The sequence below is a fragment of the Schistocerca gregaria genome, unplaced genomic scaffold, assembly GCF_023897955.1.
Source record: "Schistocerca gregaria isolate iqSchGreg1 unplaced genomic scaffold, iqSchGreg1.2 ptg000066l, whole genome shotgun sequence".
Classification (NCBI taxonomy): domain Eukaryota; kingdom Metazoa; phylum Arthropoda; class Insecta; order Orthoptera; family Acrididae; genus Schistocerca; species Schistocerca gregaria.
This window is the reverse complement of record NW_026061707.1, coordinates 15157724-15185009: the sequence shown is the minus strand read 5'-3', so window position 1 is coordinate 15185009 and position 27286 is coordinate 15157724. Positions and strand designations below refer to the sequence as shown.

The 27286-nt window shown below is 27.1% G+C and overlaps 1 protein-coding gene, 1 long non-coding RNA gene and 1 pseudogene across 4 annotated transcripts in view; 1 reads left to right on the top strand and 2 right to left on the bottom strand.

Moving 5' to 3' along the window:
• The window catches only part of LOC126301319 (uncharacterized), a 173079-nt gene that overhangs the window by 23483 nt on the left and 122310 nt on the right, over positions 1 to 27286 (top strand). The window contains exon 2 of one of the 2 annotated variants that reach the window (XR_007553033.1): positions 1086 to 1181. The exons of the other annotated variant lie outside the window; for it this stretch is intronic. This is a non-coding gene — a long non-coding RNA (uncharacterized LOC126301319). Of the gene's footprint in view, positions 1 to 1085; positions 1182 to 27286 lie in introns of those variants that run through there. 2 annotated transcript variants of the gene reach the window in all.
• The window catches only part of LOC126301315 (NADH-ubiquinone oxidoreductase chain 5-like), a 371580-nt gene that overhangs the window by 305112 nt on the left and 39182 nt on the right, over positions 1 to 27286 (bottom strand). Inside the window, exon 1 of one of the 2 annotated variants that reach the window (XM_049991702.1) lies at positions 24291 to 25122. The exons of the other annotated variant lie outside the window; for it this stretch is intronic. Coding sequence (XP_049847659.1) covers positions 24291 to 24462 — 172 coding nt within the window. The 5' untranslated portion in view covers positions 24463 to 25122. Of the gene's footprint in view, positions 1 to 24290; positions 25123 to 27286 lie in introns of those variants that run through there. 2 annotated transcript variants of the gene reach the window in all.
• Positions 9113 to 10649, bottom strand: LOC126301312 (NADH-ubiquinone oxidoreductase chain 5-like; annotated as a pseudogene).

Sequence of the window (27286 nt, the reverse complement as noted above, 5' to 3'; positions counted from 1 at the left end):
TATTTTAAATTTTTTTAAGTAGATTTTATTTATTGTACCTTTTGTATCAGGGTTTATCAAAATTTTAGTATTTATTTTACTTGTCTCGATTTGGGTTGATTTATAAATAATTTATAGTTAATGTATCATAATTATTATTAAATTATTTATAGAAATGAGATGTTAATCGTTTCCCAAGATATCTAGTTTCTTAAGAAAAAATTTAATTTTTTAAAGTTATTTGTTTTTATTTAATTTTTTAAGTAAAAATATTAACTTATTTATTCTTTAAGGGATAAGCTTTGAAGTTAATAACCTATAATTTATTTTATAGAAATATAATAGTAAGCTTTAAACCAGCTATCTTTAAGATTACGTTTTAGTTCATTATTTTTTATTTTGATTTTATAAATATTTTAGGTTTTTTATTAAGATTATTAATTTAATTTTAAAATTTTTGTAATAATGATAGAATTAGTATATTTATTTGTATGAAATTTTTACCTTGTGAACTTATTATAAGGAACTAGGCAAAATTGATTTCCGCCTGTTTATCAAAAACAGTCCTCTTGTTTATATTTTGAGGTCTGGCCTGCTCACTGAGCGTATTTTTAAAGAGCCGCGGTATTTTGACCGTGCAAAGGTAGCATAATCATTAGTCTCTTAATTAGTGGCTGGAATGAATGGCTTGACGAGAAATCAACTGTCTCTTAATAAATTTTTGAATTTAACTTTTGAGTCAAAAGGCTTAAATTCTTCTTTAGGACGAGAAGACCCTATAGAGCTTGACATTTTACTTTTATATAGTTTTTTGTTTGTCTTTCTATATTTAATGATGATGTTTTGTTGGGGTGACATGAAGAATAGATAAACTCTTCATTATTATATCATTTATTTATGTTTGTTATTTTGATCCATAATTTATGATCATAAGATTAAGTTACCTTAGGGATAACAGCGTAATTGTTTTTGAGAGCTCATATCGACAAAGCAGATTGCGACCTCGATGTTGGATTAAGAAAAATTTTGGGTGCAGGAGCCCAATGATTAGGTCTGTTCGACCTTTAAATTCTTACATGATCTGAGTTCAGACCGGCGTGAGCCAGGTCGGTTTCTATCCTAAGATTGTTAATCCATATTAGTACGAAAGGACCATATGGTTAAAATATTTTTTGTTATATTGATTAATATTAATTTATTTACTATTTTGACAGATTAATGTGTTGAATTTAGAATTCATTTATGTAGATTTTTTCTACAAATAGTATTGATACTTTATGATTTATTTATATTTATTTTGAATTTTCTTTTATTGGTTATTTGTGTTTTAATTAGTGTTGCCTTTTTAATTTTATTAGAGCGTAAGGTTTTAGGTTATATTCAGATTCGAAAGGGTCCAAATAAGGTAGGTTTTGTTGGAATTCCTCAGCCATTTAGAGATGCTATTAAGTTAATTTGTAAGGAGCAGCCAATTCCTATTATATCTAATTACCTACTTTATTATTTTTCCCCTGTTTTTAATTTAATGATTTCTTTAGCCGTTTGAGTAATTTTTCCTTATTTAACTTATATGTGTTCTTTTTCTTATGGATTTTTATTTTTTTTATGTTGTACTAGATTAGGTGTTTATACTGTTATAATTGCTGGTTGATCTTCTAATTCAAATTATTCATTATTAGGTTCTCTTCGTTCTGTTGCTCAAACAATTTCTTATGAAGTTAGTTTAGCTTTAATTTTATTGTCTTTAATTATTTTAATTGGTAGTTTTAATATGTTTGATTTTATAAACTATCAGCTTTATTGTTGATTTATTATTATTTCTTTTCCTTTAGCTTTAGCTTGTTTTGCTTCTTGCTTAGCCGAAACTAATCGTACTCCTTTTGATTTTGCTGAAGGGGAATCTGAGTTAGTTTCAGGATTTAATATTGAGTATGGTGCGGGTGGTTTTACTTTAATTTTTTTAGCTGAATATACTAGAATTGTCTTCATAAGAATGTTATTGGCTTTAATTTTTTTGGGCATGGTTTTTATTCTTTTATATTTTTTATTAAGCTTGCTATTATATCTTTTGGTTTTATTTGGGTTCGTGGAACATTACCACGGTTCCGTTATGATAAATTAATGTACTTAGCTTGAAAAAGTTTTTTACCTTTATCTTTGAATTTTTTTATTTTCTTTGTTGGTTTAAAGATTTTATTTATCTCATTTGTTTAGTGAAATTTTTTGAGAAAAGTTAATAGAAGAGTTAAACTTCTAATTTTATGTTTTCAAAACATATGCTTTTCCTAAGCTAATTAACTTTATTCCTTAATTAATTTATCTCATGCGTTTGTGACATGGACATTAATTAAGAAATATGTGAAGTAAATAATTGTTAAGATTTGACCTGTTATAATATAAGGTTCTTCAACAGGTCGTTTACCAATTCACGTTAGTAAGCATACAACAACTACTATAATTCAGAATAAAATTTGATTAATAGGGTAAAATTGAATGCCTCGGAATGGTGTTTTATTATAAAATGGTAAAATTATTAAGATTCTAATTGATAAAAATAATGCAATAACACCTCCTAACTTATTAGGGATAGATCGTAGAATTGCATATGCAAATAGGAAATATCATTCTGGTTGAATGTGAACTGGTGTTACTAATGGGTTGGCAGGTACAAAGTTATCTGGATCTCCTAATAGGTAAGGATTAATTAAACATAGTATAATTAATAATGATGTTATTATTACAAATGTAATAGAATCCTTAAAGGTAAAGTATGGATGGAATGGAATTTTTTCAATATCTCCATTTAGTCCAAGAGGATTATTAGATCCTGTTTGGTGAAGAAAAAATAAATGAATTGCTGCTATAGCAGCAATAATAAATGGTAATACAAAATGGAATGTGAAGAATCGATTTATTGTTGCATTATCAACAGCGAATCCTCCTCATACTCATTGGACTAAATCTGTTCCTAAGTATGGGATTGCTGATAATAAATTAGTAATTACTGTTGTACCTCAAAAAGATATTTGGCCTCAGGGTAAGACATATCCTATAAATGCAGTTGCTATAACTAAAAATAAAATCACTGTACCAATTATTCAGGTATGTATATATATATAAGATCCATAGTAAATTCCCCGTCCTACATGTAAGTAAATACAAATAAAAAATATAGATGCTCCATTTGCGTGTAAGGTTCGGATAATTCAACCATTATTTACGTCTCGGCAGATGTGTACTACACTACTGAATGCTATTTCAATATTTGATGTATAATGTATAGCTAAAAATAGTCCAGTTACGATTTGAATTACCAAACATAACCCTAATAGGGATCCAAAATTTCATCAAAATGAAATATTTGTTGGGGCAGGTAAGTCAATTAAAGAGTTATTAATAATTTTAATTAAAGGATGTCTTAATCGTAAGGGTTTATTCCTTAGTAATTATCTTATTTTACGAATAGGTCCCTGATTAATATTGGTGATTTTAACAACTGCTAGTAGTGCTAAAAATAAATAAATTATTATTATTATTGTAATAATGAATGTTGGTCTATTATATAATTTTTCTAAAGATATTGTTATTTCTTGATAATTGATTGAATTATCAATATTTATAGTTTCGGTGTTTTTGAAAAAGTCTATAATTATATAGATATATCTAGAATAATTAATATTAATATGATAAATACTCACATTATTAATGTAATAATTATAGTGATTGATTTAGGCTGAAATATTTCGTTTGATGCAATTCTTGTAATGTAAATAAATAATACTAGTATACCACCAAGAAATGTTAAAAATAAAATATATGATAATCAATATCTTTCTATTATTGTTCCTGTTATTAATCCAACTAGGAAGGTTTGAAGGATAATAAAAAGCATTATTGATATTGGGTGTCTTAATTTAATAAAATTAATATTTATTACATTTGATAATGATATAATTATTATTTTGATCATTTCAGGGGTTAGTTTATTTAAAATACCGGTTTTGGGGACCGATGATGGAAGCTTTTCCACCTCTGAAGTTTTAAAAGTGGGGGCTGGACTTATTTCCGGTTTACAAGACCGGCGTTTTTTTTAAACTATTAAAACTAATGTTTATATTCTCTATTTTTACTCCTTTATTGATTTATTTTGCTGGTGTTTATGTTTTTTCTTCTAAACGTAAACATTTATTAATGGTTCTTTTGAGATTAGAATATATTGTTCTTTCTTTATTTATGTTAGTTATTGTTTTTCTTATTGAGTTTGATTATGATTATTTTTTTCCTGTTATTTTTTTAGTTTTTTCTGTTTGTGAGGGTGCTTTAGGTCTTTCTATTTTAGTTTCAATAATTCGTTCTCATGGTAATGATTTTTTTAATTCTTTTGGTTTATCTTTATGTTAAAGTATTTATTTATAACTAATTTTTTGATCCCTCTTTGTTTATTAAATAATTGTTGATGGTTGGTTCATTCTTTAATGTTTCTGTCGGGTTTTGTTTTTATAATTTGTGTTTATTCATATGCTGATTTGAATATAATTAGATATTATTTTGGTATTGATTATTTTTCTTTTAGTTTAATTTTACTTAGTTTTTGGATTTGTTCTTTAATAATCACTGCTAGAGGTTCAGTTTATTTAAGTTCATATCATTCTAATTTTTTTGTTTTTATGGTTTTGATTTTAATAATTATGCTTTATTGTTCATTTGCTAGATTAAGTCTTCTTTCTTTTTATAATTTTTTTGAGGCTAGATTAGTTCCTACTTTACTTTTAATTTTGGGTTGGGGTTATCAACCTGAGCGTTTGCAGGCTGGTGTTTATTTAATTTTTTATACTTTGGTTGCTAGATTACCTTTATTATTAGTTTTATTTAAGGTTTATGATTTTTCTAATACTTTATATTTTCCTTTATTGGTTGATTTTGGTTCTTATTATTTTATGTTTTATGTATTTATAATTTTGACTTTTTTAGTTAAGATACCTATGTTTTTGGTTCATTTATGACTTCCTAAGGCTCATGTAGAGGCCCCTATTTCAGGTAGAATAATTCTCGCTGGTGTTTTATTAAAGTTAGGTGGTTATGGTATTTTTCGTGTTATAAAGGTTATTTCTTATTTGGGTTTAAAGTTTAATTATTTTTGATTGTCTTTAGGTTTATCTGGGGGTGTTATTGTAAGATTTATTTGTTTTCGTCAGGTTGATTAAAGTCTTTAATTGCATATTCTTCTGTTGCTCATATAAGAATGGTTATTGGTGGATTGATGACTATGAATTGATGAGGTTGTGTAGGTTCTCTTTCTCTAATGGTTGGTCATGGTTTATGTTCTTCTGGTTTATTTTGTTTATCTAATATTATGTATTATCTATAGGAGCCGTATTTGCAATTATAGGAGGTGTCATTCAATTATATCCACTATTTACAGGATTAACTATAAATAATACATGATTAAAAATCCAATTTACAATTATATTCATTGGAGTAAATTTAACATTCTTTCCTCAACACTTCCTAGGATTAGCAGGAATACCTCGACGATACTCTGACTACCCAGACGCATATACATCATGAAACGTAGTATCAAGAATTGGGTCTACAATTTCTATTGTAGGAATCATTATATTCATTGTAATTATATGAGAAAGAATGATTACAAACCGAGCAATTATATTTAGAGCTAACATAAGAAGATCAACAGAATGACTACAAAATAACCCTCCTGCAGAACATAGTTACTCAGAATTACCATTAATCTCTAGATTCTAATATGGCAGATTAGTGCAGTAGATTTAAGCTCTACAAATAAAGGTTTGACCTTTTATTAGAATATATTTATTAATGGCAACATGATCAAATTTATCTCTTCAAGATGGAGCTTCACCATTAATGGAGCAATTATCATTCTTTCATGATCATACTATGGTCGTATTATTATTAATTACAGTAATTGTAGGTTATGCCCTAAGTTATATATTATTTATTGCCTATACTAACCGTAATATACTTCATGGTCATTTAATTGAAACAATCTGAACAGCTTTACCAGCAATTACATTAATTTTTATTGCCCTTCCATCATTACGACTATTATATTTACTTGATGATTCAGTAGATGCAATAATTACAATTAAAACCATTGGACGACAATGATATTGAAGATATGAATATTCAGACTTCATAGACGTAGAATTTGACACTTATATAACACCAGAACAAGACCTAGAAAATGATGGATTCCGACTACTAGATGTAGATAACCGAACAATCCTACCAATAAATACAGAAGTACGAGTATTAACAAGAGCATCAGATGTTCTACACTCATGAGCAGTTCCTGCATTAGGGGTGAAAATTGATGCAACGCCAGGTCGGTTAAATCAAGGAACATTCACAATAAATCGACCTGGATTATTCTTTGGACAATGCTCAGAAATCTGTGGAGCAAACCACAGATTTATACCAATTGTAATTGAAAGAACTTCAGTAAATTTATTTATTAAGTGATTATCTAAGATAATTTAAGGAGTTAGTTAAAATAAATAACATTAGAGTGTCAATCTAAAGTAACTAAAAAAAATTAGTACACCTTGAAATTCATCAGATGACTGAAAGTAAGTAATGGTCTCTTAAACCAAATAATAGTAAATTAACGACTACTTCTGATGGGGAAATTATATCCAAATCCCTCAAATATCCCCTCTTATATGATTCTCACTATTCATTATATTTTCAGCTACATTAATCTTGTTTAATCAAATAAACTTCTTCTCATTTAAACCTAACCTTATTAAAAGAGCAGAAAAAGGAACAATTGAAATAAAAAACTTAAATTGAAAATGATAACAAATCTATTCTCAACATTTGACCCATCAACTGACATCTTTAATTTATCATTAAATTGAACTAGAACATTTCTAGGACTATTATTAATCCCATCACTATTTTGACTTACACCATCACGAATTAACATTATCTGAAATAAACTAAATTTAACCTTACATAATGAATTTAAAACACTTCTTGGACCAAAATCATTTAATGGAACAACATTCATTTTCATCTCAATTTTTATTATAATATTATTTAACAATTTCATAGGATTATTCCCTTATATTTTTACTAGAACAAGACATTTAGCATTAACATTTGCAATTGCCCTACCTATATGGCTAAGATTTATATTATTTGGATGAATTAACCATACTAATCATATATTTACACACCTTGTACCACAAGGTACACCGCCTGCATTAATATCATTTATAGTACTAATTGAAACAATTAGTAATGTTATTCGACCAGGTACATTAGCAGTATGGTTGGCAGCAAATATAATTGCAGGACACTTATTATTAACCTTATTAGGAAACACAGGACCATCTATAGCAATAAACTTAATCTCATTACTAATTATTGGACAAATACTTCTATTAATTCTAGAATCAGCAGTAGCAATAATTCAAGCCTATGTTTTCTCAATTCTAAGAACTCTATATTCTAGAGAAGTATATTAAACCTATGTTAACAACTCACTCAAACCACCCATTCCACTTAGTAGACTATAGACCTTGACCATTAACAGGAGCAATTGGAGCAATAGTCCTAGTATCAGGACTAGCAAAATGATTCCACCTATTTAATATTAACTTATTCATAATTGGATTTGGAATTACCCTACTAACTATAATTCAATGATGACGAGATGTAGTACGAGAAGGAACATATCAAGGATTACATACAGGATTTGTATCAATTGGATTACGATGAGGAATAATTTTATTTATTGCATCAGAGGTATTATTTTTCGTTTCTTTTTTTTGAGCATTCTTTAGAAGAAGATTAGCACCAACAATTGAACTAGGAATACTATGACCTCCAATAGGAATTCAACCCTTTAACCCTATACAAATTCCATTACTTAATACAGCTATTCTCTTAGCATCAGGAGTAACAGTAACATGAGCACATCATAGTTTAATGGAATCTAATCATACTCAAGCACTACAAGGATTATTCTTCACAGTGTTATTAGGACTATACTTTACAATACTTCAAGCATATGAATATTGAGAAGCACCTTTTACCATTGCAGATGCAGTTTATGGATCAACATTCTTTGTTGCAACAGGATTCCATGGTTTACACGTAATTATTGGAACAATCTTTTTATCAACATGTCTACTTCGACACTCAATAAATCAATTTTCACCAAGACATCACTTTGGATTTGAAGCAGCAGCATGATACTGACACTTCGTAGACGTAGTATGATTATTCTTATATATCTCTATTTATTGATGAGGTAGATAATTGTTTTTCTAGTATAAATAGTACATTTGACTTCCAATCAGAAAGCTTGATATAAATCAAGAAAAACAATTCTAATTCTATCAACAAGAGTTTTCATTAGATTTATTATTCCAATAATTGTTATAATACTGGCAACAACACTATCAAAAAAATTAATTAATGATCGAGAAAAAAGATCACCATTTGAATGTGGGTTTGATCCAAAAAGATCAGCACGAATACCATTCTCAATACGATTCTTCCTAATCGCAGTAATCTTTTTAATGTTTGATGTAGAAATTGCACTAATTCTACCAATTGTAATTATTTTTAAAACTTCAGACATTATAATCTGAACAGTATCAACAATATTTTTAATTCTAGTTCTATTAGGAGGACTATACCATGAATGAAACCAAGGAGCATTACAATGAGCAGAATAAAGGGTTGTAGTTAAATATAACATTTGGGTTGCATTCAAAAAGTATTGATATTATCAATCAACCTTAAATAGAATAAGAAGCGAAATATTGCAGTCAGTTTCGACCTGGAAGATTGGTATGTACTACCCTTATTCTTATTAATTGAAGCCAAAAAGAGGCATATTACTGTTAATAATATAATTGAACTATAATAGTTCCAATTAAGGAAATGTAAAGCCAATATGAAAGCTGCTAACTTTTTATATTAGCGGTTAAACTCCGTTAACATTTCTAAAATTTATATAGTTTAAATAAAACATTACATTTTCACTGTAAAAATAATATATCTATATTTATAAATACTTAAAAGTAAAAATACATCCTTAACATCTTCAGTGTCACGCTCTAATTATAAGCTATTTAAGTAAACGAAAAACAATATTACCAAAATAAATATTCAAAAAATAAAAGTTAAAAGATAAATCTTGAAATTAGAATCATATCAACCTTGAATATAACCAATTAAATAAATAAATAATCTATATAAACCTTGACCACCAAGTAATTCACCTCAACCATAATCAAATGACTTAGATGAATAATAACCTATTTTTAAAGGAATATATCTAATAAACTTAGTTGAAAGAAAAGGTATAAATCATATAGAACCAGCAAATCTAACAAAAGAAAGTATACTTAAAGAAAATAAATTATGAGAAAAATCAAAATTAGAAATAAGATAACCTAAATAAGCACCTAAAATAACAACTGTAATAGTTAAAAACTTTAAATAATAAGGTAAAGCAATCACATGAGGAATAGGAAAAATTAATCAAGATAAAAGACTACCACCAAAAACAGCAACAAACAATAGACCAATTATTCCAAATGAAATATAATAACCCTTATCATCAAAAGAAAATCTAGAATAAAAATTATTATCACCAGATATTGAATAATAAAACAAACGAAAAGAATAAGAAGCAGTTAAACCAGTAGAAAAAAAATAAAGAAAAAAAATTAAACAATTAATTCATCTTAAACAAACAATCTCAAGAATTAAATCCTTTGAATAAAATCCCGCTAAAAAAGGTATTCCACACAAAGATAAACTAGAAACATTAAAACAAACTGAAGTTAAAGGTATGAAATTAACAATTGATCCTATAAAACGAATATCCTGAGAATCCTTCAAATTATGAATTATTGAACCTGCACATATAAATAATAATGCCTTAAATAAAGCATGAGCCAATAAATGAAAAAATGCAAGCTTTGGATAACCTATAGCCAAAATTCTTATTATTAAACCAAGTTGTCTTAAAGTAGAAAGAGCAATAATCTTCTTTAAATCAAACTCAAAATTAGCGCCCAATCCCGCCATAAATATAGTTATACAACCAATTAAAAGTAAAAATCAACCACAATTATAAGTATCCAATATTGGTCTAAAACGAATTAATAAATAAACACCAGCAGTAACAAGAGTAGAAGAATGAACTAAAGCAGAAACAGGAGTAGGAGCTGCTATAGCAGCAGGAAGTCATGAAGAGAAAGGAATCTGAGCTCTCTTAGTTATAGCTGCTAAAACAATTAATATAGTAATGAGCTTTATTTCAAAAGAATTAGAAATAAAATCATAATAATAAATATAATTTCAACCACCAAAATTTAACATTCATGCAATAGAAATTGAAATAGCAACATCACCAATACGATTAGAAAGTGCAGTTAATATACCAGCACTATAAGATTTTACATTTTGATAATAAATAACTAAACAATAAGAAACTAAACCTAAACCATCTCAACCTAATAAAATTCTAATTAAATTAGGACTAATAATTAAAAAACCTATAGAAAGAATAAATATTAAAACAATAATAATAAGACGATTTATATTCTTTTCACCAGATATATGATCCTCTCTATAATAAATAACCAAAGAAGAAATATATATAACAAAAGATATAAAAATAAGAGATATTCAATCCAAAATTAAAGTTATAACAACTATAGAACCATTTAAATTGAAAAGCTCTCACTCAACAAAAACTCTATAATCAATTATTAAATAATAAATACCTAAAATAAAAATTATAGTTCTCGAAATAAACAAAGAAAAAAAACTCAAAGAACAAATAGAAAATAAATTCACGGCCTAAGATGAAAAACTTCATATCATTGATTCCACAAAACAATATTTTTAATTAAAATACTTAAGCAAACTAAACAAAGAAATATTCTCCCTTTAAACAGAGAATATTTAAAGGCAATCAATGTAAAAGTAAAAGATGATATTCACGAAAATAACCAAGAGAACAAGTATAAACACCAGAATAATAATTCCCATGCTGAGAATAAGAATATATATACAAAGTATAAACAGCTCTAAAAAAAGATAAAAAAATCAAAGCAAAGAATCTAAAAGAAGATCAAGATATAATTCTATTTAATAATCTAATTTCACCTACCAAATTTAAAGAAGGAGGAGCAGCCATATTTGATGATCTTAAAAGAAATCATCATAAAGCCATTCTTGGCATCAAATTAATTATACCCTTGTTAATTAATAATCTTCATCTACCTAAACGTTCATAAATAATATTAGATAAACAAAATAAACCAGAAGAACATAAACCATGACCAACCATTAGAGAAAGAGAACCTACACAACCTCATCAATTCATAGTCATCAATCCACCAATAACCATTCTTATATGAGCAACAGTAGAATATGCAATTAAAGACTTTAAATCAACCTGACGAAAACAAATAAATCTTACAATAACACCCCCAGATAAACCTAAAGACAATCAAAAATAATTAAACTTTAAACCCAAATAAGAAATAACCTTTATAACACGAAAAATACCATAACCACCTAACTTTAATAAAACACCAGCAAGAATTATTCTACCTGAAATAGGGGCCTCTACATGAGCCTTAGGAAGTCATAAATGAACCAAAAACATAGGTATCTTAACTAAAAAAGCCAAAATTATAAATACATAAAATAATAAGAACCAAAATCAACCAATAAAGGAAAATATAAAGTATTAGAAAAATCATAAACCTTAAATAAAACTAATAATAAAGGTAATCTAGCAACCAAAGTATAAAAAATTAAATAAACACCAGCCTGCAAACGCTCAGGTTGATAACCCCAACCCAAAATTAAAAGTAAAGTAGGAACTAATCTAGCCTCAAAAAAAGTATAAAAAGAAAGAAGACTTAATCTAGCAAATGAACAATAAAGCATAATTATTAAAATCAAAACCATAAAAACAAAAAAATTAGAATGATATGAACTTAAATAAACTGAACCTCTAGCAGTGATTATTAAAGAACAAATCCATAAACTAAGTAAAATTAAACTAAAAGAAGATTAATCAATACCAAAATAATATCTAATTATATTCAAATCAGCATATGAATAAACACAAATTATAAAAACAAAACCCGACAGAAACATTAAAGAATGAACCAACCATCAACAATTATTTAATAAACAAAGTGGGATCAAAAAAATAGTTATAAATAAATACTTTAACATAAAGATAAACCAAAAGAATTAAAAAAATCATTACCATGAGAACGAATTATTGAAACTAAAATAGAAAGACCTAAAGCACCCTCACAAACAGAAAAAACTAAAAAAATAACAGGAAAAAAATAATCATAATCAAACTCAATAAGAAAAACAATAACTAACATAAATAAAGAAAGAACAATATATTCTAATCTCAAAAGAACCATTAATAAATGTTTACGTTTAGAAGAAAAAACATAAACACCAGCAAAATAAATCAATAAAGAAGTAAAAATAGAGAATATAAACATTAGTTTTAATAGTTTAAAAAAAACGCCGGTCTTGTAAACCGGAAATAAGTCCAGCCCCCACTTTTAAAACTTCAGAGGTGGAAAAGCTTCCATCATCGGTCCCCAAAACCGGTATTTTAAATAAACTAACCCCTGAAATGATCAAAATAATAATTATATCATTATCAAATGTAATAAATATTAATTTTATTAAATTAAGACACCCAATATCAATAATGCTTTTTATTATCCTTCAAACCTTCCTAGTTGGATTAATAACAGGAACAATAATAGAAAGATATTGATTATCATATATTTTATTTTTAACATTTCTTGGTGGTATACTAGTATTATTTATTTACATTACAAGAATTGCATCAAACGAAATATTTCAGCCTACATCAATCACTATAATTATTACATTAATAATGTGAGTATTTATCATATTAATATTAATTATTCTAGATATATCTATATTTATAGACTTTTTCAAAAACACCGAAACTATAAATATTGATAATTCAATCAATTATCAAGAAATAACAATATCTTTAGAAAAATTATATAATAGACCAACATTCATTATTACAATAATAATAATAATTTATTTATTTTTAGCACTACTAGCAGTTGTTAAAATCACCAATATTAATCAGGGACCTATTCGTAAAATAAGATAATTACTAATGAATAAACCCTTACGATTAAGACATCCTTTAATTAAAATTATTAATAACTCTTTAATTGACTTACCTGCCCCAACAAATATTTCATTTTGATGAAATTTTGGATCCCTATTAGGGTTATGTTTGGTAATTCAAATCGTAACTGGACTATTTTTAGCTATACATTATACATCAAATATTGAAATAGCATTCAGTAGTGTAGTACACATCTGCCGAGACGTAAATAATGGTTGAATTATCTGAACCTTACACGCAAATGGAGCATCTATATTTTTTATTTGTATTTACTTACATGTAGGACGGGGAATTTACTATGGATCTTATATATATATATACATAACTGAATAATTGGTACAGTGATTTTATTTTTAGTTATAGCAACTGCATTTATAGGATATGTCTTACCCTGAGGCCAAATATCTTTTTGAGGTACAACAGTAATTACTAATTTATTATCAGCAATCCCATACTTAGGAACAGATTTAGTCCAATGAGTATGAGGAGGATTCGCTGTTGATAATGCAACATTAAATCGATTCTTCACATTCCATTTTGTATTACCATTTATTATTGCTGCTATAGCAGCAATTCATTTATTTTTTCTTCACCAAACAGGATCTAATAATCCTCTTGGACTAAATGGAGATATTGAAAAAATTCCATTCCATCCATACTTTACCTTTAAGGATTCTATTACATTTGTAATAATAACATCATTATTAATTATACTATGTTTAATTAATCCTTACCTATTAGGAGATCCAGATAACTTTGTACCTGCCAACCCATTAGTAACACCAGTTCACATTCAACCAGAATGATATTTCCTATTTGCATATGCAATTCTACGATCTATCCCTAATAAGTTAGGAGGTGTTATTGCATTATTTTTATCAATTAGAATCTTAATAATTTTACCATTTTATAATAAAACACCATTCCGAGACATTCAATTTTACCCTATTAATCAAATTTTATTCTGAATTATAGTAGTTGTTGTATGCTTACTAACGTGAATTGGTAAACGACCTGTTGAAGAACCTTATATTATAACAGGTCAAATCTTAACAATTATTTACTTCACATATTTCTTAATTAATGTCCATGTCGCAAACGCATGAGATAAATTAATTAAGGAATAAAGTTAATTAGCTTAGGAAAAGCATATGTTTTGAAAACATAAAATTAGAAGTTTAACTCTTCTATTAACTTTTCTCAAAAAATTTCACTAAACAAATGAGATAAATAAAATCTTTAAACCAACAAAGAAAATAAAAAAATTCAAAGATAAAGGTAAAAAACTTTTTCAAGCTAAGTACATTAATTTATCATAACGGAACCGTGGTAATGTTCCACGAACCCAAATAAAACCAAAAGATATAATAGCAAGCTTAATAAAAAATATAAAAGAATAAAAATCACCGCCCAAAAAAATTAAAGCCAGTAACATTCTTATGAAGACAATTCTAGTATATTCAGCTAAAAAATTAAAGTAAAACCACCCGCACCATACTCAATATTAAATTCTGAAACTAACTCAGATTCCCCTTCAGCAAAATCAAAAGGAGTACGATTAGTTTCAGCTAAGCAAGAAGCAAAAGAAGCTAAAGCTAAAGGAAAAGAAATAATAATAAATCAACAATAAAGCTGATAGTTTATAAAATGAAACATATTAAAACTACCAATTAAAATAATTAAAGACAATAAAATTAAAGCTAAACTAACTTCATAAGAAATTGTTTGAGCAACAGAACGAAGAGAACCTAATAATGAATAATTTGAATTAGAAGATCAACCAGCAATTATAACAGTATAAACACCTAATCTAGTACAACATAAAAAAAATAAAAATCCATAAGAAAAAGAACACATATAAGTTAAATAAGGAAAAATTACTCAAACGGCTAAAGAAATCATTAAATTAAAAACAGGGGAAAAATAATAAAGTAGGTAATTAGATATAATAGGAATTGGCTGCTCCTTACAAATTAACTTAATAGCATCTCTAAATGGCTGAGGAATTCCAACAAAACCTACCTTATTTGGACCCTTTCGAATCTGAATATAACCTAAAACCTTACGCTCTAATAAAGTTAAAAAGGCAACACTAATTAAAACACAAATAACCAATAAAAGAAAATTCAAAATAAATATAAATAAATCATAAAGTATCAATACTATTTGTAGAAAAAATCTACATAAACGAATTCTAAATTCAACACATTAATCTGTCAAAATAGTAAATAAATTAATATTAATCAATATAACAAAAAATATTTTAACCATATGGTCCTTTCGTACTAATATGGATTAACAATCTTAGGATAGAAACCGACCTGGCTCACGCCGGTCTGAACTCAGATCATGTAAGAATTTAAAGGTCGAACAGACCTAATCATTGGGCTCCTGCACCCAAAATTTTTCTTAATCCAACATCGAGGTCGCAATCTGCTTTGTCGATATGAGCTCTCAAAAACAATTACGCTGTTATCCCTAAGGTAACTTAATCTTATGATCATAAATTATGGATCAAAATAACAAACATAAATAAATGATATAATAATGAAGAGTTTATCTATTCTTCATGTCACCCCAACAAAACATCATCATTAAATATAGAAAGACAAACAAAAAACTATATAAAAGTAAAATGTCAAGCTCTATAGGGTCTTCTCGTCCTAAAGAAGAATTTAAGCCTTTTGACTCAAAAGTTAAATTCAAAAATTTATTAAGAGACAGTTGATTTCTCGTCAAGCCATTCATTCCAGCCACTAATTAAGAGACTAATGATTATGCTACCTTTGCACGGTCAAAATACCGCGGCTCTTTAAAAATACGCTCAGTGAGCAGGCCAGACCTCAAAATATAAACAAGAGGACATGTTTTTGATAAACAGGTGGAAATCAATTTTGCCTAGTTCCTTATAATAAGTTCACAAGGTAAAAATTTCATACAAATAAATATACTAATTCTATCATTATTACAAAAATTTTAAAATTAAATTAATAATCTTAATAAAAAACCTAAAATATTTATAAAATCAAAATAAAAAATAATGAACTAAAACGTAATCTTAAAGATAGCTGGTTTAAAGCTTACTATTATATTTCTATAAAATAAATTATAGGTTATTAACTTCAAAGCTTATCCCTTAAAGAATAAATAAGTTAATATTTTTACTTAAAAAATTAAATAAAAACAAATAACTTTAAAAAATTAAATTTTTTCTTAAGAAACTAGATATCTTGGGAAACGATTAACATCTCATTTCTATAAATAATTTAATAATAATTATGATACATTAACTATAAATTATTTATAAATCAACCCAAATCGAGACAAGTAAAATAAATACTAAAATTTTGATAAACCCTGATACAAAAGGTACAATAAATAAAATCTACTTAAAAAAATTTTAAATAATATTTCATAAAACACTTACATTACCAATAAACTATAATTTAAAAAATCAATTCTATAAAATATACTGAGACAAAAATACAATAAAATTATTTATATTAAATAATTAAATATACAAAAAATAAATATAATAAAATAAATAATCAAGATATCCTGATTTGCACAGAAAAATTTTCAGTGTAAATGAAACACTTTACTAATAAGTTATATCTTGAAACTCTTCCTAGATACACTTTCCAGTACATCTACTATGTTACGACTTATCTCATCTAAATTGAAGCTACTTAAAATAAAATAGAATAATCAATAATGAGAGCGACGGGCGATGTGTACACATCTCAGTATAATCCTAGGTAAATAATTGCATTAAAATAATCAATTGATAATGGTAAGATGAACTTATAATACTTTAATTTCAATTAAGTGTAATATATTAATATAAATTATTTATTATATATATATATAAAAAATATAAAATGAGCAGGATTAATTAATCCTAATTAAACAAAATAATACATAAAAGAATTTCAAAAAAAAACTTTCGATTTATATATTAAATAATTGAAGTGCCTGATTAAAGGGTTACCTTGATAGGGTAAATAAAGTAAATAAAATTACCTTAATTAAAATTACATAAGATAGAATTAAACTACCTCCTTTAGTATCAAAAACTAACGTGCATCATACACCTTAATGTAAAAAGGTAAGCTAAACAAGCTAATGGGTTCATACCCCATTTATAGAGGTATCAATCCTCTCCTTTTTAATGACCAACAACTCTACAAAACTTCTCTTCCTATCAACATAATGATAGGAATGATCCTGTCCATTTCATCAAATTCCTGATTTGGGGTTTGAATAGGACTTGAGATCAACTTACTTTCATTTATTCCGCTCCTAACAAGAAATAAAAATATAATAATAAATGAATCATCAATTAAATATTTTATTGTCCAAGCAATAGCATCGACAATATTATTATTTTCAATTTTGCTGATTCAAATAAAATATCCCATGGGATGGGAAACAGAATTTATCCCACCAATAATAATTAGATCTAGACTATTATTAAAGATTGGAGCTGCACCTTTCCATTTCTGATTTCCAGAAGTTATAGGAGCATCAAGATGAAATAATTGTTTAACATTAATAACATGACAAAAAATCGCCCCAATAATGGTCTTATCTTATTGTATTCAATTAAGAACTTTTATTTGAACAATTATTATCTTAAGAATTATTATTGGGGCAATAGGAGGTTTAAATCAAACATCCTTACGACAACTTTTAGCATATTCATCAATCAGACATTTAGGTCGAATAATTAGATCATTAACAGTCAGAGAAAACATCTGAGAACTATACTTCATTATTTACTCACTATTAAGATTAATTATAGTTTTATTATTTAAGCAAATAAATTTATTTTTCATAAATCAAATTTACTCAGCCAGAAATATAAAAACCGAAATTAAATTCATAATATTCTTATCTTTATTATCTTTAGGTGGACTACCACCATTCCTTGGATTCTTACCAAAATGAATTGTAATACAATCATTAATAGAAAACAATATAACAACTATTATAACTATTATAGTTGTATTAACTACAATTACACTCTACTACTATATACGTATTAGATTCTCAGCTCTAATTATATCATACACAGAAAATTCGTGATCTATAAAGATAAAGTCCCAAAAATCAAGAATCATTCTTCCTATAACAGTAATAATTTCAACAATAGGATTGATTTCAACATCAACCTTAATTTCATTATACTAAGGACTTAAGTTAATCAAACTAATAACCTTCAAAGTTATAATTAAAAGAATAATCTTTTAGGCCTTAGTAAAATTTTACACCTCTAGAATTGCAGTCTAGAATCATAATTGAATATAAGACCTAAATATGATAAGAGAGAAAACATCTCATAAGTAGATTTACAGTGTACCACCTAAAATTCAGCCATCTTACCGCAAAAATGATTATTCTCAACAAACCATAAGGACATTGGTACTTTATACTTCATATTTGGAGCATGAGCAGGAATAGTAGGAACATCAATAAGAATACTTATTCGTGCTGAACTTGGCCAACCCGGATCTCTAATTGGGGATGACCAGATTTATAATGTTATTATTACAGCTCACGCATTCGTAATAATTTTCTTTATAGTAATACCTATTATAATTGGTGGATTTGGTAATTGACTTGTTCCACTAATAATTGGTGCACCAGATATAGCATTTCCACGAATAAATAATATAAGTTTTTGATTACTACCACCTTCACTAACCCTTCTTCTTACATCTTCTATAGTAGATAATGGTGCTGGTACAGGATGAACAGTTTACCCTCCTGTAGCAGGAGCTATTGCACACGGGGTTGCATCTGTAGATCTAGCTATTTTTTCACTGCACTTAGCAGGTGTATCATCTATTCTTGGTGCAGTGAATTTCATTACAACAGCAATTAATATACGATCAGAAAGTATAACTTTAGATCAAACACCTTTATTTGTATGATCTGTAGCTATTACAGCATTACTTCTCCTTCTTTCACTTCCAGTTTTAGCAGGAGCTATTACTATATTATTAACAGATCGAAATTTAAATACATCATTCTTTGACCCTGCAGGAGGGGGTGACCCAATTCTATATCAACATCTATTTTGATTCTTTGGACACCCAGAAGTTTATATTTTAATTCTACCGGGGTTCGGAATTATTTCACATATTGTATGTCAAGAAAGAGGAAAAATTGAATCATTTGGAACATTAGGTATAATTTATGCTATACTATCAATTGGACTAATAGGATTTATTGTATGAGCACATCATATATTTACAGTAGGAATGGATGTTGACACACGAGCATATTTTACATCAGCAACAATAATTATTGCTGTACCTACAGGAATTAAGGTATTTAGATGATTAGCTACATTATATGGAACTAAATTCAAGTTCAATCCACCATTATTATGAGCTCTAGGATTTATTTTCCTATTTACATTTGGTGGATTAACAGGATTAGTATTAGCAAATTCATCACTTGATATTGTATTACATGATACATATTATGTAGTAGCCCACTTTCATTATGTATTATCTATAGGAGCAGTATTTGCAATTATAGGAGGTGTCATTCAATGATATCCACTATTTACAGGATTAACTATAAATAATACATGATTAAAAATCCAATTTACAATTATATTCATTGGAGTAAATTTAACATTCTTTCCTCAACACTTCCTAGGATTAGCAGGAATACCTCGACGATACTCTGACTACCCAGACGCATATACATCATGAAACGTAGTATCAAGAATTGGGTCTACAATTTCTATTGTAGGAATCATTATATTCATTGTAATTATATGAGAAAGAATGATTACAAGCCGAGCAATTATATTTAGAGCTAACATAAGAAGATCAACAGAATGACTACAAAATAACCCTCCTGCAGAACATAGTTACTCAGAATTACCATTAATCTCTAGATTCTAATATGGCAGATTAGTGCAGTAGATTTAAGCTCTACAAATAAAGGTTTGACCTTTTATTAGAATATATTTATTAATGGCAACATGATCAAATTTATCTCTTCAAGATGGAGCTTCACCATTAATGGAGCAATTATCATTCTTTCATGATCATACTATGGTCGTATTATTATTAATTACAGTAATTGTAGGTTATGCCCTAAGTTATATATTATTTATTGCCTATACTAACCGTAATATACTTCATGGACATTTAATTGAAACAATCTGAACAGCTTTACCAGCAATTACATTAATTTTTATTGCCCTTCCATCATTACGACTATTATATTTACTTGATGATTCAGTAGATGCAATAATTACAATTAAAACCATTGGACGACAATGATATTGAAGATATGAATATTCAGACTTCATAGACGTAGAATTTGACACTTATATAACACCAGAACAAGACCTAGAAAATGATGGATTCCGACTACTAGATGTAGATAACCGAACAATCCTACCAATAAATACAGAAGTACGAGTATTAACAAGAGCATCAGATGTTCTACACTCATGAGCAGTTCCTGCATTAGGGGTTAAAATTGATGCAACGCCAGGTCGGTTAAATCAAGGAACATTCACAATAAATCGACCTGGATTATTCTTTGGACAATGCTCAGAAATCTGTGGAGCAAACCACAGATTTATACCAATTGTAATTGAAAGAACTTCAGTAAATTTATTTATTAAGTGATTATCTAAGATAATTTAAGGAGTTAGTTAAAATAAATAACATTAGAGTGTCAATCTAAAGTAACTAAAAAAAATTAGTACACCTTGAAATTCATCAGATGACTGAAAGTAAGTAATGGTCTCTTAAACCAAATAATAGTAAATTAACGACTACTTCTGATGGGGAAATTATATCCAAATCCCTCAAATATCCCCTCTTATATGATTCTCACTATTCATTATATTTTCAGCTACATTAATCTTGTTTAATCAAATAAACTTCTTCTCATTTAAACCTAACCTTACTAAAAGAGCAGAAAAAGGAACAATTGAAATAAAAAACTTAAATTGAAAATGATAACAAATCTATTCTCAACATTTGACCCATCAACTAACATCTTTAATTTATCATTAAATTGAACTAGAACATTTCTAGGACTATTATTAATCCCATCACTATTTTGACTTACACCATCACGAATTAACATTATCTGAAATAAACTAAATTTAACCTTACATAATGAATTTAAAACACTTCTTGGACCAAAATCATTTAATGGAACAACATTCATTTTCATCTCAATTTTTATTATAATATTATTTAACAATTTCATAGGATTATTCCCTTATATTTTTACTAGAACAAGACATTTAGCATTAACATTTGCAATTGCCCTACCTATATGGCTAAGATTTATATTATTTGGATGAATTAACCATACTAATCATATATTTACACACCTTGTACCACAAGGTACACCGCCTGCATTAATATCATTTATAGTACTAATTGAAACAATTAGTAATGTTATTCGACCAGGTACATTAGCAGTACGGTTGGCAGCAAATATAATTGCAGGACACTTATTATTAACCTTATTAGGAAACACAGGACCATCTATAGCAATAAACTTAATCTCATTACTAATAATTGGACAATTACTTCTATTAATTCTAGAATCAGCAGTAGCAATAATTCAAGCCTATGTTTTCTCAATTCTAAGAACTCTATATTCTAGAGAAGTATATTAAACCTATGTTAACAACTCACTCAAACCACCCATTCCACTTAGTAGACTATAGACCTTGACCATTAACAGGAGCAATTGGAGCAATAGTCCTAGTATCAGGACTAGCAAAATGATTCCACCTATTTAATATTAACTTATTCATAATTGGATTTGGAATTACCCTACTAACTATAATTCAATGATGACAAGATGTAGTACGAGAAGGAACATATCAAGTATTACATACAGGATTTGTATCAATTGGATTACGATGAGGAATAATTTTATTTATTGCATCAGAGGTATTATTTTTCGTTTCTTTTTTTTGAGCATTCTTTAGAAGAAGATTAGCACCAACAATTGAACTAGGAATACTATGACCTCCAATAGGAATTCAACCCTTTAACCCTATACAAATTCCATTACTTAATACAGCTATTCTCTTAGCATCAGGAGTAACAGTAACATGAGCACATCATAGTTTAATGGAATCTAATCATACTCAAGCACTACAAGGATTATTCTTCACAGTGTTATTAGGACTATACTTTACAATACTTCAAGCATATGAATATTGAGAAGCACCTTTTACCATTGCAGATGCAGTTTATGGATCAACATTCTTTGTTGCAACAGGATTCCATGGTTTACACGTAATTATTGGAACAATCTTTTTATCAACATGTCTACTTCGACACTCAATAAATCAATTTTCACCAAGACATCACTTTGGATTTGAAGCAGCAGCATGATACTGACACTTCGTAGACGTAGTATGATTATTCTTATATATCTCTATTTATTGATGAGGTAGATAATTGTTTTTCTAGTATAAATAGTACATTTGACTTCCAATCAGAAAGCTTGATATAAATCAAGAAAAACAATTCTAATTCTATCAACAAGAGTTTTCATTAGATTTATTATTCCAATAATTGTTATAATCCTGGCAACAACACTATCAAAAAAATTAATTAATGATCGAGAAAAAAGATCACCATTTGAATGTGGGTTTGATCCAAAAAGATCAGCACGAATACCATTCTCAATACGATTCTTCCTAATCGCAGTAATCTTTTTAATTTTTGATGTAGAAATTGCACTAATTCTACCAATTGTAATTATTTTTAAAACTTCAGACATTATAATCTGAACAGTATCAACAATATTTTTTATTCTAGTTCTATTAGGAGGACTATACCATGAATGAAACCAAGGAGCATTACAATGAGCAGAATAAAGGGTTGTAGTTAAATATAACATTTGGGTTGCATTCAAAAAGTATTGATATTATCAATCAACCTTAAATAGAATAAGAAGCGAAATATTGCAGTCAGTTTCGACCTGGAAGATTGGTATGTACTACCCTTATTCTTATTAATTGAAGCCAAAAAGAGGCGTATTACTGTTAATAATATAATTGAACTATAATAGTTCCAATTAAGGAAATGTAAAGCCAATATGAAAGCTGCAAACTTTTTATATTAGCGGTTAAACTCCGTTAACATTTCTAAAATTTATATAGTTTAAATAAAACATTACATTTTCACTGTAAAAATAATATATCTATATTTATAAATACTTAAAAGTAAAAATACTTCCTTAACATCTTCAGTGTCACGCTCTAATTATAAGCTATTTAAGTAAACGAAAAACAATATTACCAAAATAAATATTCAAAAAATAAAAGTTAAAAGATAAATCTTGAAATTAGAATCATATCAACCTTGAATATAACCAATTAAATAAATAAATAATCTATATAAACCTTGACCACCAAGTAATTCACCTCAACCATAATCAAATGACTTAGATGAATAATAACCTATTTTTAAAGGAATATATCTAATAAACTTAGTTGAAAGAAAAGGTATAAATCATATAGAACCAGCAAATCTAACAAAAGAAAGTATACTTAAAGAAAATAAATTATGAGAAAAATCAAAATTAGAAATAAGATAACCTAAATAAGCACCTAAAATAACAACTGTAATAGTTAAAAACTTTAAATAATAAGGTAAAGCAATCACATGAGGAATAGGAAAAATTAATCAAGATAAAAGACTACCACCAAAAACAGCAACAAACAATAGACCAATTATTCCAAATGAAATATAATAACCCTTATCATCAAAAGAAAATCTAGAATAAAAATTATTATCACCAGATATTGAATAATAAAACAAACGAAAAGAATAAGAAGAAGTTAAACCAGTAGAAAAAAAATAAAGAAAAAAAATTAAACAATTAATTCATCTTAAACAAACCATCTCAAGAATTAAATCCTTTGAATAAAATCCCGCTAAAAAAGGTATTCCACACAAAGATAAACTAGAAACATTAAAACAAACTGAAGTTAAAGGTATGAAATTAACAATTGATCCTATAAAACGAATATCCTGAGTATCCTTCAAATTATGAATTATTGAACCTGCACATATAAATAATAATGCCTTAAATAAAGCATGAGCCAATAAATGAAAAAATGCAAGCTTTGGATAACCTATAGCCAAAATTCTTATTATTAAACCAAGTTGTCTTAAAGTAGAAAGAGCAATAATCTTCTTTAAATCAAACTCAAAATTAGCGCCCAATCCCGCCATAAATATAGTTATACAACCAATTAAAAGTAAAAATCAACCACAATTATAAGTATCCAATATTGGTCTAAAACGAATTAATAAATAAACACCAGCAGTAACAAGAGTAGAAGAATGAACTAAAGCAGAAACAGGAGTAGGAGCTGCTATAGCAGCAGGAAGTCATGAAGAGAAAGGAATCTGAGCTCTCTTAGTTATAGCTGCTAAAACAATTAATATAGTAATGAGCTTTATTTCAAAAGAATTAGAAATAAAATCATAATAATAAATATAATTTCAACCACCAAAATTTAACATTCATGCAATAGAAATTAAAATAGCAACATCACCAATACGATTAGAAAGTGCAGTTAATATACCAGCACTATAAGATTTTACATTTTGATAATAAATAACTAAACAATAAGAAACTAAACCTAAACCATCTCAACCTAATAAAATTCTAATTAAATTAGGACTAATAATTAAAAAACCTATAGAAAGAATAAATATTAAAACAATAATAATAAAACGATTTATATTCTTTTCACCAGATATATAATCCTCTCTATAATAAATAACCAAAGAAGAAATATATATAACAAAAGATATAAAAATAAGAGATATTCAATCCAAAATTAAAGTTATAACAACTATAGAACCATTTAAATTGAAAAGCTCTCACTCAACAAAAACTCTATAATCAATTATTAAATAATAAATACCTAAAATAAAAATTATAGTTCTCGAAATAAACAAAGAAAAAAAAACTCAAAGAACAAATAGAAAATAAATTCACAGCCTAAGATGAAAAACTTCATATCATTGATTCCACAAAACAATATTTTTAATTAAAATACTTAAGCAAACTAAACAAATAAATATTCACCCTTTAAACAGAGAATATTTAAAGGCAATCAATGTACAAGTAAAAGATGATATTCACGAAAATAACCAAGAGAACAAGTATAAACACCAGAATAATAATTCCCATGCTGAGAATAAGAATATATATACAAAGTATAAACAGCTCTAAAAAAAGATAAAAAAATCTAAGCAAAGAATCTAAAAGAAGATCAAGATATAATTCTATTTAATAATCTGATTTCACCTACCAAATTTAAAGAAGGAGGAGCAGCCATATTTGATGATCTTAAAAGAAATCATCATAAAGCCATTCTTGGCATCAAATTAATTATACCCTTGTTAATTAATAATCTTCGTCTACCTAAACGTTCATAAATAATATTAGATAAACAAAATAAACCAGAAGAACATAAACCATGACCAACCATTAGAGAAAGAGAACCTACACAACCTCATCAATTCATAGTCATCAATCCACCAATAACCATTCTTATATGAGCAACAGTAGAATATGCAATTAAAGACTTTAAATCAACCTGACGAAAACAAATAAATCTTACAATAACACCCCCAGATAAACCTAAAGACAATCAAAAATAATTAAACTTTAAACCCAAATAAGAAATAACCTTTATAACACGAAAAATACCATAACCACCTAACTTTAATAAAACACCAGCAAGAATTATTCTACCTGAAATAGGGGCCTCTACATGAGCCTTAGGAAGTCATAAATGAACCAAAAACATAGGTATCTTAACTAAAAAAGCCAAAATTATAAATACATAAAACATAAAATAATAAGAACCAAAATCAACCAATAAAGGAAAATATAAAGTATTAGAAAAATCATAAACCTTAAATAAAACTAATAATAAAGGTAATCTAGCAACCAAAGTATAAAAAATTAAATAAACACCAGCCTGCAAACGCTCAGGTTGATAACCCCAACCCAAAATTAAAAGTAAAGTAGGAACTAATCTAGCCTCAAAAAAAATATAAAAAGAAAGAAGACTTAATCTAGCAAATGAACAATAAAGCATAATTATTAAAATCAAAACCATAAAAACAAAAAAATTAGAATGATATGAACTTAAATAAACTGAACCTCTAGCAGTGATTATTAAAGAACAAATCCAAAAACTAAGTAAAATTAAACTAAAAGAAAAATAATCAATACCAAAATAATATCTAATTATATTCAAATCAGCATATGAATAAACACAAATTATAAAAACAAAACCCGACAGAAACATTAAAGAATGAACCAACCATCAACAATTATTTAATAAACAAAGAGGGATCAAAAAAATAGTTATAAATAAATACTTTAACATAAAGATAAACCAAAAGAATTAAAAAAATCATTACCATGAGAACGAATTATTGAAACTAAAATAGAAAGACCTAAAGCTCCCTCACAAACAGAAAAAACTAAAAAAATAACAGGAAAAAAATAATCATAATCAAACTCAATAAGAAAAACAATAACTAACATAAATAAAGAAAGAACAATATATTCTAATCTCAAAAGAACCATTAATAAATGTTTACGTTTAGAAGAAAAAACATAAACACCAGCAAAATAAATCAATAAAGAAGTAAAAATAGAGAATATAAACATTAGTTTTAATAGTTTAAAAAAAACGCCGGTCTTGTAAACCGGAAATAAGTCCAGCCCCCACTTTTAAAACTTCAGAGGTGGAAAAGCTTCCATCATCGGTCCCCAAAACCGGTATTTTAAATAAACTAACCCCTGAAATGATCAAAATAATAATTATATCATTATCAAATGTAATAAATATTAATTTTATTAAATTAAGACACCCAATATCAATAATGCTTTTTATTATCCTTCAAACCTTCCTAGTTGGATTAATAACAGGAACAATAATAGAAAGATATTGATTATCATATATTTTATTTTTAACATTTCTTGGTGGTATACTAGTATTATTTATTTACATTACAAGAATTGCAT